The sequence below is a fragment of the Ipomoea nil genome, unplaced genomic scaffold (genome assembly GCF_001879475.1).
Source record: "Ipomoea nil cultivar Tokyo-kokei standard unplaced genomic scaffold, Asagao_1.1 scaffold2780, whole genome shotgun sequence".
Classification (NCBI taxonomy): Eukaryota; Viridiplantae; Streptophyta; class Magnoliopsida; order Solanales; family Convolvulaceae; genus Ipomoea; species Ipomoea nil.
In genome coordinates this window covers 233,983-248,808 of record NW_017619208.1, presented here as the reverse complement: position 1 = coordinate 248,808, position 14,826 = coordinate 233,983, and the positions used below count along the sequence as shown (strand labels likewise).

At 39.6% G+C, this 14,826-nt stretch overlaps 2 protein-coding genes across 3 annotated transcripts; one reads left to right on the top strand and one right to left on the bottom strand.

The window, feature by feature from the left end:
• Positions 1–215: 215 nt before the first annotated feature.
• On the top strand, positions 216–6,801 carry LOC109157418 (pentatricopeptide repeat-containing protein At1g30610, chloroplastic). Of its 2 annotated transcripts, XM_019305328.1 has the most exons (10): positions 216–996; positions 1,672–1,863; positions 2,364–2,445; positions 2,592–2,783; positions 3,147–3,260; positions 3,921–4,011; positions 4,163–4,320; positions 5,215–5,421; positions 5,665–5,708; positions 6,520–6,801. In XM_019305328.1, the coding sequence occupies exons 1-10, from the start codon at positions 365–367 to the stop codon at positions 6,680–6,682; spliced, it is 1,875 nt and encodes a 624-aa protein (XP_019160873.1). In that variant the 5' UTR covers positions 216–364; the 3' UTR covers positions 6,683–6,801. The 2 variants fall into 2 exon arrangements, with proteins under 2 accessions (XP_019160873.1, XP_019160872.1); XM_019305327.1 differs by lacking the exon at positions 5,665–5,708 and having other exon boundaries at positions 5,215–5,646; positions 6,344–6,801.
• A 6,724-nt stretch (positions 6,802–13,525) lies between these two features.
• On the bottom strand, positions 13,526–14,473 carry LOC109157413. The gene has a single exon (XM_019305322.1). It carries the CDS (start codon positions 14,471–14,473, stop codon positions 13,526–13,528), a length of 948 nt encoding a protein of 315 aa, XP_019160867.1.
• Between the last annotated feature and the right edge of the window lie 353 nt (positions 14,474–14,826).

Genomic DNA, 14,826 nt, shown 5'->3' with positions numbered 1-14,826 from the left:
TATAGTAATTGCAAAAATTACAAAACAATCCCTAATGTACTCTTAAGTCTGATGCACGTGGCAAAAAAGCCCAATTCATCTGGACCATTCATCTAAACTAATTAAGGGTCAGAAAAGGTGCTCACGAGCTCATCTGTCAAGGGGGTGTGCACCGGATCCAATATATATATATATATATATATATATATATATATATATTTTTTTTTTTTTTTTTATCTTGTTGCTTTCCCGTCAATGGACACAAAATCTATTGCTCAGAAGCAGAACAGCTCCGACTGAACTGCTGGAAATTGTACTCCAGAAGAAAAGAAACGACGAAGTAGACAAAGGAATTGGACTTCTCATGTTTCTGTGAACAGAAGCAATGGTGTCAGCCATTCTTACCACACAGGCTCTAAACTCACCCTCTTCTTCCATTGAATTTCATGGCATTTTGGGCTCAAATTTCATCCGATGTCCTTGTTTTACGATTACTGGAAGACCCATTTATGCCGTTCCAATCGAGAGGTCCCGGCTGAAGAAGCAAAGTACGAGTATCGGCCCCGTAAGAATCGCTTGCTCATTGGGTAACGCTATAATCGACAAAAAAGAGCTGGATTTCAAGCCTTCTTTCGATGAGTACTTGAAAGTTATGGAGTCCGTTAAAGAAAATAAGAAAACGGTTGGTGACCGAAGTGAAAGAGTCGGACAAAACCGTGATTCTGGGGAACCGGGACGGCAATCGCGTCCTGTGGAAAAGAAAAAGGCCCTCTCAGATTCTATGTCGCCGAAATCTGGTGGTGAGAAAATTCAAATTCAATCGAGAACTGTGAAGAAGTCGCTGCTAAAACCTAATAATGACAACCCTAGAGTTGAAGAAAGAAATAGGGTTGAGCTTATGGAGATGGACAGAGCTGCCTTCAAATCAATGGAAGAGTATGGTGAAGATGATGCTTATGATAAGCCCAGAGTGTCAAAAGCCGAGATGGAAGAGAGAATTCAGATGCTTGCGAGAAAGTGAGTTGTGTTTACCCTTCTCAATATGCACATTACAAATTTCTTGCTTAGCATAATTATTACGGAGTATATTGCTTCTAGTAATATGTTAGCTGAGTAAGTTTGGCATCACCAGAAGTGCTAATGGTGATAATGTTTTGATCTTTTGGCATATAAATCACAGTTATCACTAATTAATTGTCCCGGTATCAATATTTTCAGCAAAGTGTGAGACTTTCGTTTTAAGTGGTTCTAGAGTACTGACATTGCTTAATCTCTCAAAGTAAAAACGAGTTCTGAATCCCAAATTACCTCCTGACATGGCATTCCTGGTTCCCGGCTATCCATAAAATCACCTCCTGGACATGTTGCTTAATCCCAAATTACTGTACTTATAAAAATATTTCTTTTATGAATTCCGCTAAAAGATAAATCTGGACTTTTGGAGATATTAAACTTTATTTCTTGAATTCTTTGAATCAAGAAAAAGGTCAAAAAACTTGCTTAAAAGCCTTAAGTTTCTTGTTGAAATATTACTGGGTTTAGGGAACTCAATAATGACTGATACTGTAGTTCTTGGTGCTTGTTGCTCAAAATATGTAAATGATCAAGGTGCTCATAGAAAACTTCATTTCTGATTGATGGTAATGATTTTTTATTTATTATTTATTATTATTATTATTATTTTTTTTCCAGTCTGAATGGTGCAGATATTGACATGCCTGAGTGGAAGTTTTCCGAAATGATGCGAAGTGCTAAAATCAGATTTTCAGATCATTCTATGTCAAGGATTATTCAAATATTGGGTAAATTGGGAAATTGGAGGCGAGTACTACAAGTTATCGAGTGGATTCAGTCACGTGAGCGCTTCATATCATACAGGATAAGGTATATTTGATCTTTCATCTCCCTACAAATTTTCATCACAAACAGGCGAAACAGTTGATATGCTTGAGTTAAAATTGTGAATTCAGGTTTTAATTCTTTTCACTTGGTGTTTACCTGGTATTTCGGTGACTTTCTTCAAGTATTTTCACATATTAAAAATATTTATTTGTGTCTTATACTTGCATATCCATGAAATATTAGCATGTGATGTGCATTTTTGGAACATCTCTTTCTGAGGCAAGGATGTCTGTTCTTTGAAGAGTGAAATGTACTCCAGATAAATTATGCATGGAAACCATAAACATTAACTTTTAAAAACCATTTATCTTTAATCTTATTTACTGTCTAATGTTCATTGACTGAATAGCTTGTGCTACTTTAAATTATACCAAATATTGCAAAGATTATTTGTCTGATGCCAGCTTCTCTTCTTATCTTAAAGTGTACAGTTTAGTGCACTGTAAGAAACCTCTGATATTTTTTATTTTTAAATTCTTAAGATATATTTATAACGCTGCTCTTGATGCACTTGGGAAGGCAAAGAGGCCAGTTGAGGCACTCAATTTGTTTCATGAAATGCAGGTAATGTGTACAAGGATGGTCAATCAATCAATTATGAACTGTCCATAGTTTTGATATGAACAGTGTTGATATAACATGTTAACTCTGTACTAAATAAATAATCTTAAGCAACTCACATCATTCCCTCTTAAACATCTTTCCGGCAGGAAGATGTGTCCTCGTATCCAGATCTTGTGTCTTATCACTCTATTGCTGTAACTCTTGGACAAGCAGGACATATGGAGGAACTATTTTATGTGATTGAAAGCATGCGATCTCCACCCAAAAAGAAGTTAAAAACTGGGATTCTTGAGAAGTGGGATCCACGACTAGAGCCAGATAATATAATCTATAATGCTGTAAGTAATTCAAGATTGTTTGGCATTTAAATTCATTTTGGAGCACCTTTGTTAATCTAATTGACCTTTAACCTCAGGTTTTTAAATGTAAAGTCTTGTGAAATTTTCAATGTTTTGCCATTTCATAGTCACTGCCTTTGCTTGCATACAAAAAAAAAAACAGTAGGAAAATGCTAACTTCTTTTTAACCCGATAGGATTATGTCTTTGAGAAGTAAATATGTGCTTCAAATAGTTAGGATACTGTACTAGATACCAACTTATGTGTCCCACAAAATTCCATTTGAATACAGTAGCAGGTTATATACTGTTTATTAAAGATTATAAAAATTGAAAATTCTGACATTCTGCTTATTATGTAAAGGTCCTAAATGCTTGTGTTAACTGTAAAAATTGGGAAGGTGCCCTTTGGGTACTGCAACAGCTGAAGCAGCAGGGGCAACAGCCTTCTAGTGTAACATATGGGTTAGTAATGGAGGTAATGCTCTTTGGTGAATATTCTTCAGACTTCAGTTGGTTGCAAATGAATGGCATGTGGTTTTAAATATTTGAATATTTTCATAAATAAATATATAATTATGGCATTATGTATTAATTTGATCATTTTACTAAGAAATCTGACCACATATATCAACAGCAGAGGAGCTTTTTCATTCTTTGTTCTGTGTGTGTGTGTGTGTGTGTGTTCAACTGTTCAACTGCTTCTGCATAATTTTATAGTAGAGAACTAAAATGCCTGAACTGGCTTTCTATATTCCTGCAATATATTGGGTTCATATCTCTTCGTTAAGACTGACTTTATGAAGATTGTCTGAAGCAATGTCATCATACCTTTTAGCCTTTCATAAAATTTTGAGAAAAATGAGAAAATATTATGAATTCCTTATCCAAAGTGGGCACTGAAAATCTTTTCAGATTATAACCATAGTGAATGACAATAAAGGGTTTGGCCTACGACTATGAGTGTTTTCAAATTGTGTGCCTTCTACTTTTGAGTGACTCCTTTAGTTCTTGTGCTTGGCTATGCTTTTATTTTTTCTCTTTAGTTACTCAAAAATTTTAAAAAGTACGGAGTAAATATCTCTCCTCAATATCTTTGGTTGGCTGACACTTCAAACTGGTTGTCTATTTTGGGCAGGTCATGCTTGCATGTGGCAAATACAACTTGGTACATGATTACTTCATAAAATTGCAGAAATCATGTATTCCCAGTGCTTTAACCTATAAAGGTAATCTGGTGCTTCAAATCTAGTTACTTAAGATGTTGCATTGCCTGTTTTAATTATGAAATATTATATATATATATATATATATATATATATATATATATATATATATATATATATATTAAAAATTTTAAGTTGTCTTTTCCACCTGCAGTACTAATAAATACGCTTTGGAAAGAAGGTAAAACGGATGAGGCCATACTGGCTGTAGAAGACATGGAAAGACGAGGAATAGTGGGCACTGCTAGTTTGTATTATGATCTTGCTCGTTGTCTTTGTAGTGCAGGAAGGTGGCAGGAGGCGCTAATACAGGTACATTTCGTGTGCTCAAATGTTCTTGGGCTCGTGTCTTTATTTGGGTCGTACACATTGTGACATTTGTTGAGCTGTATGTTATCTTCATGTTGATCTTATTGGGCATTTGTGTAGTTTGTTGAAGGGGTTATTGGAGGTGGACATTTAGATAAGTTCAGCTAATATTCCACCACCAAGCTAGATTATGATTGTTAGTCCCTAAACTGTTTCCAATGGGACAAAATGTTTTGAAAAGAAAATTTCATTGCGATGACTGGCATTGCATTTTCTAGATTCTAGCTAAAGTGGACCCTCTGGATTTTCAATTTTTTATATATATAGGGGAAGGTTCGAGTGAGAATATTCTCCGACGTAAAAAGTGAGGACTGATCTAATCCCTTCATTTGGGTAAATCAACGGTTGAGGGTAGCTAAAAAGTATAGGGAAAAGGGGCAGGGTCATTTTTATAAATATTGCAAACTTAAAAGCTTGTCATAATAATAAAATTGATCCTGTATTTTTTTTACTAAAACCTCAACCGCTGATGAACTTTAATTGGGCGGCCCAGATCAGTCCTCACTTTTTACACGGGCTGTTCTCATTTGAACCCACCCCTATATATATATATATATATATACTTGACGAGGCCTAAGGTCATGTTAATTTGTTTTCAAGTGTTGACAACTTAATATGATATGTATTATAGGTTTCAAAGAGGATAAAAGTTTTATTTAACATTGCTACACATAAACAACGATCACCTTCTGTTAGGTAGGCTGGTAGGAGACTAGTGAGTGACATTCTGGAAAAGTATGCCCATATACTTCTAAGGAACTTGTATGTTCTCATATTTCTTGCCACAAAAAGAATTCTAACCTTTGAAATCTGTCATATCTTCTCCATTTTGTACAGGTTGACAAAATATGCAAAGTTGCAACAAAGCCTCTAGTGGTGACCTACACTGGTTTAATTAAAGCTTGTATAGATTCTGGGGATGTTCAGAGTGGAGTCTATGTCTTCAACCACATGCACAACTTTTGCTCACCAAATTTAATAACCTATAATATACTCCTCAAAGCTTACCTTGATCATGAGTTGTTTGAAGAAGCAAAACAATTGTTTCTAGGCTTATTAGAAAATGGAAACTGTATTAGAAATAAATCAGATTGTAAAGATATGGTTTTGCCCGATATCCATTCATTTAACTTGATGTTGGATGGATTTTCTGCTCAGCTAAAGTGGGATGAAGTCGAGTTTATATACTTACAAATGCTGAAACATGGATACCACTTCAATCCAAAACGCCACCTTCGCATAGTACTACACTCCTGCAATGCTGGAAAGGTATTCTTCTGCCCGCCCTATACACTTGCTAATACTCTCCTTCTATACGTCTCAAGATTATGGTTCGTGATTTCTGATGCATCATATTGGAAATTCCTTGGAATAAATTTAGTTTGTAACTACCCTGAGTATCTTATATCTCTTCTTAAGGGAATTCATTGCTCTCCTATACTACTTTGCCATTTGCTGTGCTTTGCAAAATAGAATATCCAATACCAACACTTATTTTAGAGTTAATAGTAAAAAACAAACATGCATTTTTCTCAATGGGAAAATCAAGAATGTGAAGTACATACTCTCATGTGGCAAATTATACCATGGACTAGGGTCTACCTTGCATTGTGGACCCTGGTCCAAAATAACCTTCAAATTATGTACCTACAGTTAACAGTTTGTGTTTGCAGTTATCATGTTAATATGTTGTCTCCAGTTAACATATGTTGTACCTGCAATTAAGAGTTTGTGTCTGTAGTTAACATGTTATGTGCTTTCAATTTATTTACAAACACATAATTTTTGGATCAGAGGTCCACAATGCAAGATGGACCTGGTCCCTGGTATAACAATTGTCCTCATGCCTGGCAAACAATAATATATTTATCTCTGGTTTGTGTTAGATGGGCCTTATCCATGTCATGGTTTGTATTTTAGCTGATAAAAGATGCTTATTTACCATCGCACTCCACTTTGTGCTTAGGTGGGAATTTTGGAAGCGACATGGAAGCATTTGGACCAGGTCGATAGGAAACCTCCACCACCCCTAGTCAAAGAAATGTTTCTGGTGTTGTTGGGAAGACGGGACTTTACTTCTGCCCTTGCCTGTGTTGTTGCTCGGGCGCCTACTGAGTCGCAGGTATTTTCCGCCAAGTGCTGGTTACAGTTTTTGAATGGCAACCGCCATCGCATAGAGTCAGATAAACTTGTTGCATTGCTATATGAGCTTAGCATGTGTAGTGGTAGGACTGAAAATGTTTTGCTAGAGAATCTAATGGCTTCTTGTAAAGAATTTTTGAGTACTCATAGTGATATGGCATAGGTTTACTTTGGCACCCTATCTGGTTTAGTCAAATAGCATAGGTTTATGCAGAAATTCAGTGTCCCTGCCTATGAATATGTGACATCCTGACTACCACTCAGTCACAGAATTTGTGGAAATAGTGTTGTGTAAATATTATTTGTTTCTAGCAAAAAGCATAGAGAAAATGGCCAAATAAGTCTTATTTATCAGTAACCAATAAGGTACAAGTAAAATTGACATTCAGACCGTCGTTGACCACCATCATTCACATAAAAAATGACCATAGCGACCGTCGTTTTTCTTCGCCACGATCTCTGATTGCCTTCTTGAAGGCGACTATCGCTGATTGCATTTTTCATTGACAATAGCAATCACTGAATGTGGAAATTTTAATGATTGGTTATTCTCCGTGAACAATTGGTTATTGGACCCAAATGTATTAAAATGACAAGTTCAAGTGTTTAATTGTAACTTTTTTAATTTTAAGAGTTTAATTGCAAGGGCTTATTTGACTCTTTACTTAAAAGCATATGTGCATGCTTTTCCCTAATATTTTTAAGAAAGAGTTAATACCATCTAAGGTCCTCCGAGTATAGTGATTTTGCCACGTTTAGTCTTAAACTTTCAAATTAACCATCCGTGGTCATTCGACTTTCAAATTTAACCATTCGTGGTCCAAGTTAACCACCCATGGTCCTTCAACTATTAAATTTTAACCAACCATGGTCCTTTCAAGAGGACCACGGCTGGTTAAATTTTGAAAGTTGAAGGACCATGGGTGGTTAACTCGAATCACGAATGGCTAAATTTGAAAGTTGAATGACCACAGATGGTCAATTTGAAAGTTTAGAACTAAACGAGACAAGACCACTATACTCGGAGGACTTCATGTGGCATTAACTCTTTTAAGAAATATAATAATGTGTGTAACAAATAAGGTTGGGTTGATATTCACCTGGTCCTTGAATTAGTCACTTGAACCATGCTATATTATATCTAATGAGTTTTACGATGAACAATACCGGATTACCTAGTTCATATGTGATATGTTTGTTGGAAAAATTCAAAGAGGAATATGGGGAATAGAATTGGTAGTCCTTCTTGCGTAAGTTGCGCTTCTTTTTGTGGCCATCAACTTTGGCGTTAATTTGTGGACGTCACCATTTTTCTTTGATTGGCTGAGATGGAGGAGCTACTTACTATATAAGTACTATCGAGACACACCTGACTTCGAGTCATTTATTCTATTCTCCTTCTCTTTCCTTTCGTCTGAGTGAAGTTTGCCTACGCGATTGCTAGTGCAAGCTATCCGTAGTTGGTCTATGTAGTCTGTCAAAAGCGTGCCAGGGTTCTAACTGCACCATTACCGAGCAAATAACGCTTTTAAGGTAGTGTTATTATAACACAGCACAGATTTTCTTTTAACCATACACCCGTAGTGTTCGTGCTTCTTAAAAGGCTTCCACATCGCACGTTGACGTTGTGACTATATTAACTTAGACGTTTGAGGTTCGAGCTTAGACTCGTGAGTATAAATTTACAAAATTTAAAAAATTATCTTCAAAAAAAAAATAAATTTAAAAAATTATTAAATTTTTATCACGATTGAACTAAGAAAGTAAGGGACCTATAAGTATCGAATAAAAAAATCATGTTGGGAGCTAGGACTTGGCCACTTGGGATTTCTATTTGGGATTAGCCTAGTTAACACAAGGTCAAACTTATTAGCAATGAAGTAAACTATTGAATTGCCATCTAGCAACATGGCAATTCATTGTTGAATTACAATTCTTCAAAAATTATTATTCAATTACAATAAAACAAAATCTCACTTTATCATTTTGCGTCGAATTTGGATATAAAAATATCAATTTCTGTAAATCAAGTTTAGATTTTAAAATTATTTTGTTTATTTTATTTGACAAACAGTGTAACACCACCGATTTCCATACCGATTTAAAACTTAATAATCTAACCATAAAAAGCATACACATCGGAAGTCTAAAAATGAAATAGATGGAAAACGTAGAGTGTTATGTCACGTCCACACAACGGTGAACGCACAGGCGTAAACAACGTAACATTAACATAATCTGTCTATATAGGAACAAGGTCAACAACAACAAGTCTAAAGTCTAGCAAAGGGCACGCAGGCCAAAGCATACTACAAGGATTGAGGGATCTATTCTATCCGTCTCTAGATCGCGCTCGACCCTACTCGGCACCTGAAAGAAACACATAAATATATGGGACGACGCCCGGTCAGCGAATGATGCTTGGTAACCCACCAATACATGTGAAATATCATACATAGATATGATATATATACACAAAATCATTTGCGAAACGGGATATAGTATATATATGTTTAAAACCAAGAATAGAAGTCAATCACAAGCCTCATACACTCATAACAAAGACAAGGGAACACATCCCAAGACATCAAGAAGTGACAACGACACCCAAGAACGGCTCAAGGCGTATTCTACCATCACACAGTAGAATATCACCCGACATGCATAAATCAAGAGAATAAGGACACTCACATTGGCAACACACGCCTTGGCAACACATGCCTTTGTGACAACACATGTCACAAATAGAGAAATACACAACAATGGCAGCACATGCCTTCGTGACATCACCCATCACGAATTGATATGCCTTCATTATGCCCGGTTCCAACCTTATGGCTACCCCCAACCTTATAGCTAGTCCCAACCATTACCTCCAGGACCCCTGTACATACAAGTCAAACCTTTTCCCTCCGAGGACCGTCGTCCCCATCCGTCGATAAACCGCCAACAAATCCACCAATTCATAGTTCACGAGGGTACCGATCACACACATGGCAACACATGCCTCCCAAGAAATACGTGAACTCGACACACAGGTCACAAACTCCATAATCACGTCATGGCCACCACGAGGACCACTGCCGTACCTGGGTCACTAATGTCCCATACCATTAATCGTGCAATCCAGGTACAGCCACACACACAACACCATCACAGGAATCAATCAATGGATCACAACGAAGATATGAAACTATACTCAACAAAGGAAGGATCACAATCCGACAACAACGATGATTAACACAAGCATCATCCACAATAGGATAGGACAAACCACACACACTAGCATTTAGACACCAAACTAGCATGCTTATCAAACGGGTAAACTAAACATAGTTCCGTATAACATACAAGACTCATCATGGTTCAACGAATCACAAGGTTGAACACTTAGCACGATTCAAGACACCAAAACCTACATGGATTCCTACCATATAATTCAAGACATACGAAACATCAAGAAGACACTCAAAGAGTTCCACAAAAGAACATTGGAAAGTCAAAAGACCAAATACCGAGTCAAAAGAATCACGGGGAACAAATACCCGCCCAACACCAACATACGTACCCGCGGGTTGGTCCACGGGTGGACCCCCACCCGTGGTTCCGCCCGCGGGAACACAGTCTCCCACACGCCTGTACCCCGCGGGTGGGGCGGCGGGTGGACGCCTACCCGCCGTTCCGCCCGCGGGTACACCTCTGTACCACAAATTATCCCTTCGGGGATTTTCAACACCAAGCTCAAATTCAAGTCCAAAACATGCCAAATCTCACCAAATACAACAAAATGACTTGAATCAAAGGAATAGCCAAGCAATGGCATACATGAACCCTAATAACAAGCTCTAGATATGCATTTTCACAAGACAATGCATCAACACTTACATTTCATAGCAAAATCACATGTAGAATCCAATAAATCATCATGTAGGTAAGCAAAATAGATTTTGTAGAGCATGAGTTACCACTTGTAGACAAAAACCTTCACTTAACACTTCTCAAAGCTCCTAACAAGGTTCACCTTCCACACCCACTTCAAGTACACACCAAAAGATCATAAAGATTCTACCTTTAGAAAAAGATACCTTAGAAAACACTAAAAACACAAAAAGGAACATAGATCTTACCCTCCTAGATGCTCAAGAGTAGGAAATGTGGAATCTTGGAGACAAACTTTGAAGATCTTGGAAAGTCTAAACTTAGCTTGGAGAGAAAGTTAGCTAGGTTTTTAGAGAGAAGGGAGAGTTTTTTGCTTTGAAAGTGTTAGGATAGAAATGGGAGATGTCTCCTAGGTTAACTTGGAATACAATCATGAAGGAAATGTCTTCCTTACCTTTACTAAGATGAAAGAGTGTAAGGGAACAAGGGAACTACTCACAAAGCTTTAGGTACAACACTTGACTTGGGTTGACTAGTCAATTACTAGTCCCCGACTATTGAATTTTCAGGAATTTAAAGGATTAAATTACCAATTGGATTAGGATTAATTACTTAATTAATCCCTAAATAGAATCCGGTTTTACTTGGTGTCACATCCACTCCCCCCTTAAAAGAAGCTTCGTCCCCGAAGCTTGGGTACGTGGAATTAAAACAAACGGTTGAACGAAACAACAATGTGACAAGAGTGTCAAAAACATCCTCTTTGGTCAAAACTTAAAGGATAAAGATACCAAAAGCAAGTAAGTGGTCATGTTATTGCAAGGATTGAAGAATTAACTAACGAAGATATTGAGCATAACAAACTCTAAGCCAAACACAACCACCAACTTCTAACCAACACCAAAGATCTAAACAACTAGCTCCTAGCACAAGCCCCAAAGCTAACTACTCAACCAACAAGCAAGCCAAAGCAAACACACAAGCACACAACAAGCAACTAGCCCACGGTGACAACAACCAAAAAGATAACAACAAGCTAAGGAAGGGAAGACGGGGGTTACCACAACACCACGCTAGAACGACTCGCTCTCCAATTCGTCGGTGCCTTCCTCGGACTCTTCATCATCACCTCTTCGTCTCGAACTGGCCTCAATCTGATCTAACCTCTGATGGACGGCAACAAACTGCGTCTTTATAAAAGCGAAGCCTTCTTCGATCATCTGGCTTTGTTGACGAAGCAAGGTGACCACACGCTCCTCGTGCGTCATAGCATCTTGCTCTCTCTTGGTTCAGGCTTCTCTTCTCCTTCGGTTTTCTTCACTCTCCGGATCACTTTCCTCCTCCTCGGCAGCTTCTCCCGCCTTTGCTTCCTCCTCTTGGTCTCTTTCTTCATCATCCCCCACATCACCTCCCAAACTCTGGACCGCAAGGTTCAACTTCCCAACCGGGATCTCGAGCTCGACCACCAACTCATCTCTTTCTTCAGGGGTCTTCCTGGCAACTTCTTCAAGAGTAATGTAATCACCATCATCCAACTGGTACAAGTTGCAACTCCGCAGGTTTATGGCATCTAACACCAACTTACTACAGCATTCGGTACACACCCTTCCACAGACACGCCTTTCTTAACAAAAATCCAACTCAACACCATACCGTAAGGTAGGCTCTTCCAGTTGTGGTCACGGCAAAAGACCATGTGTTGCAACATCAGGGCAGGCATATTAAACTTTACCATGTTCTTCAGACAAAAAGCAAAGGTGCACTCCAATTTTCCCAACAACCGACTTTTGTTGTTATTGGGCAACAAACAATCTGACACAAGCATTACCAAGATCCTTTGCTCGGCAGACAACCACTTCTTCTCCGGTCTGGAAGCTTGAGTGAAACCACTCGTGCGACCCCATGGTATCCGTATTAATCCAAGAATTACCACTATACAGAGAGACTCCCGTAGTGGTCAAACTTAAGAGTTGGGCTAACCTGTTTTCAGACAGAACCACTTTCACACCTCTCACCTTAGAGGTGATTTCAAGCTTTCCCCCTTCTTTTGTCACAACCATGCAACGGTAAAACTCTTTAACCAAGCTTGGGTATGTCTCGGCCCTTATGGCGAGAAACCCATCTAACAAACCTTGATATCTAAGCATATCCAACAAAGAACTAGGAAAGGATTCCGGGTCAAAAGCTTTACCTTCAAGAACGAGATAATGGGCATCCACCCATTCCGCTTTCCTTGCCAAACTTGACCTCCTAGGCATGGTTAAAGATGACCCAAAGCTCCAAGAGAAGACCCAAGGCTTTTCTCCCATTTTTCTCTTCTTCCTTCACGGTGCCTCACCCTCTCGCTGCTCTCTCAACTTCGCGGCAGCTTAGCAGGTCGACGTCGAAGCTCCGGTGGTGGCGGTGGTCTGGCGGCGACGGGGACAGGGTGGGTAGGTCGGAGACGGGTGGTGGGGTGGGGTGTGCTCGGTGGTTCTCACGGGTAGAAGAAGGGAAGAAAGGAAAAATAAGGGTTTTGGAATTTGGGGAAAAATTGGAAAGAAGATGATTTAATTTGGAAATTTTGGGTAAACTGAGAATTTATGGGTTAAATGGAATTTAACTTAGGTAAGGTTCAAGAAACATAATTAGGTCAAGTGGTACAAGGGTTGGGTTGACAAGTGATAAACCCAAGTTCAAAACTCAAAACTTGCAAATAAAATTTACTTGGTCTTTTTAAGCTTCACAAGAAGGAATTCTATGGATTCTCCTATTCCAATGTTCAAAGAACACTTGGATGGATCATAGCTCATTTTGGAGGTAAACAATTAACTCTACGAAATGCTTACCCCTAAGACTAAAAGAATCACGCATCAAGGGAAAACACGGCAAGGAAAACAAGGCAACTCAAACGGGCAACGAAAGAAACAAGGCAATGCACAAAAATAACAAGGAACGAGATGCGTTCTAAAGACAAGGGTAGGCTAGGAAAAGGGTTACCTGCTATCTCCTCCTCCACCAAGCCCTCGGTCTCCGCCTGCGATCGTCCCATCACGAAGACTCTCCCCGACGACCTAGTCCCGGCTGCTCCACGGCTCGAGCTACCTCTTGCTGCTCCACTGGGTCCCGTCGATGGTGGCAACGCCCTTTAATTGGCTTGCTGAGGGCATTCAGCGATCTTATGTCCTCGGTCTCCACAACGATAGCACCGGAATGCATGGCCATTGCAATCCTTGCCCGCGTGCTCTTTCCCACATTTATGGCATGCAAACTTCTTGACTTGACTCCCGGGCTCAGCTCGATTTGGTCCTTGGGTTGGAGATGATGCATTCTTGGCTTGGAAGCTCGGCCATGGCTTCTTGAAGTTGGAAGAGCCTCCACTCTCGGTCCTCTTTCTTGCAAGCTCAAAGGATCCACGCTGTAGCTGCTGAACACGGTACAAATCCGCAGCACTCAGGTATGCTTCCTTCAAAGAGCTCGGCCTGCTCACTGTTAAGGCCTTATGTGCTTCGTAGTTCAAGCCAGCTACGAACTTCTCAACTTTGGCGAGTTCTATTGGGACAAGCATCCGGGCGAAGCGTGCAAGCTCTAGAAACCTCTTTTGGTACTCAACCACTGATGAAGAACCTTGATGAAGATGTAGAAATTCCTCATACATTGCAGCTCTAACATGCGCTGGGTAGAATCGTTCACACATCCGATCCTTCAAAGCAGTCCAATCAAAGCCAGGCTCCTCGAGACAAGCTGGGACCTCATGTATCCACCACAAGTCGGCCTCGTGGCAGAAGTAGAACTTTGCAAGCTCTACTCTCCGCTCCTCTGGACAACCAACAACCGAAAAGATCTTCTCAAACGTCCCCAACCATTCTTCTAGGACAATGGGATCTTCTTCGCCCGCGAACGTCGGAGGTCGATAGCTCGACACCAGACGGCCTAAATCCCTCTGTCCGGCCGGCTGCGGAGGTGGCACAGGATGGTTGTTGTGCAACAACGCCTCACTGAGGGTCTGCATAGTCTGTGTGAGCTGATGTAGATTCTGGGCAAGCTGTTCGTTCGTCGGGGTCTCCGGTGTACGTGCACGCAGATGAGGAGGCATCGCGAAGCTTCTACAACAACAACACTGTTACAAACAAGGCAACACACAAGCAAACAACCGAAAGCAACACACAACTCACTGCGCGTCCTAAAAGTCCTAAGCCTAAACATTTAGATTCTTATGGTTACTTTAAGGTCTCAAGCCACACTTAGCCACTTACAAGTCTAGACTCTACCATCCTAGGCTCAAACCTAGGCACTGATACCAACTGTAACACCCCCGATTTCCATACCGATTTAAAACTTAATCATGCATATAATCTAACCATAAAAAGCATACACATCGGAAGTCTAAAAATGAAATAGGTGGAAAACGTAGAGTGTTATGCCACGTCCACAAAACGGTGAACGCAT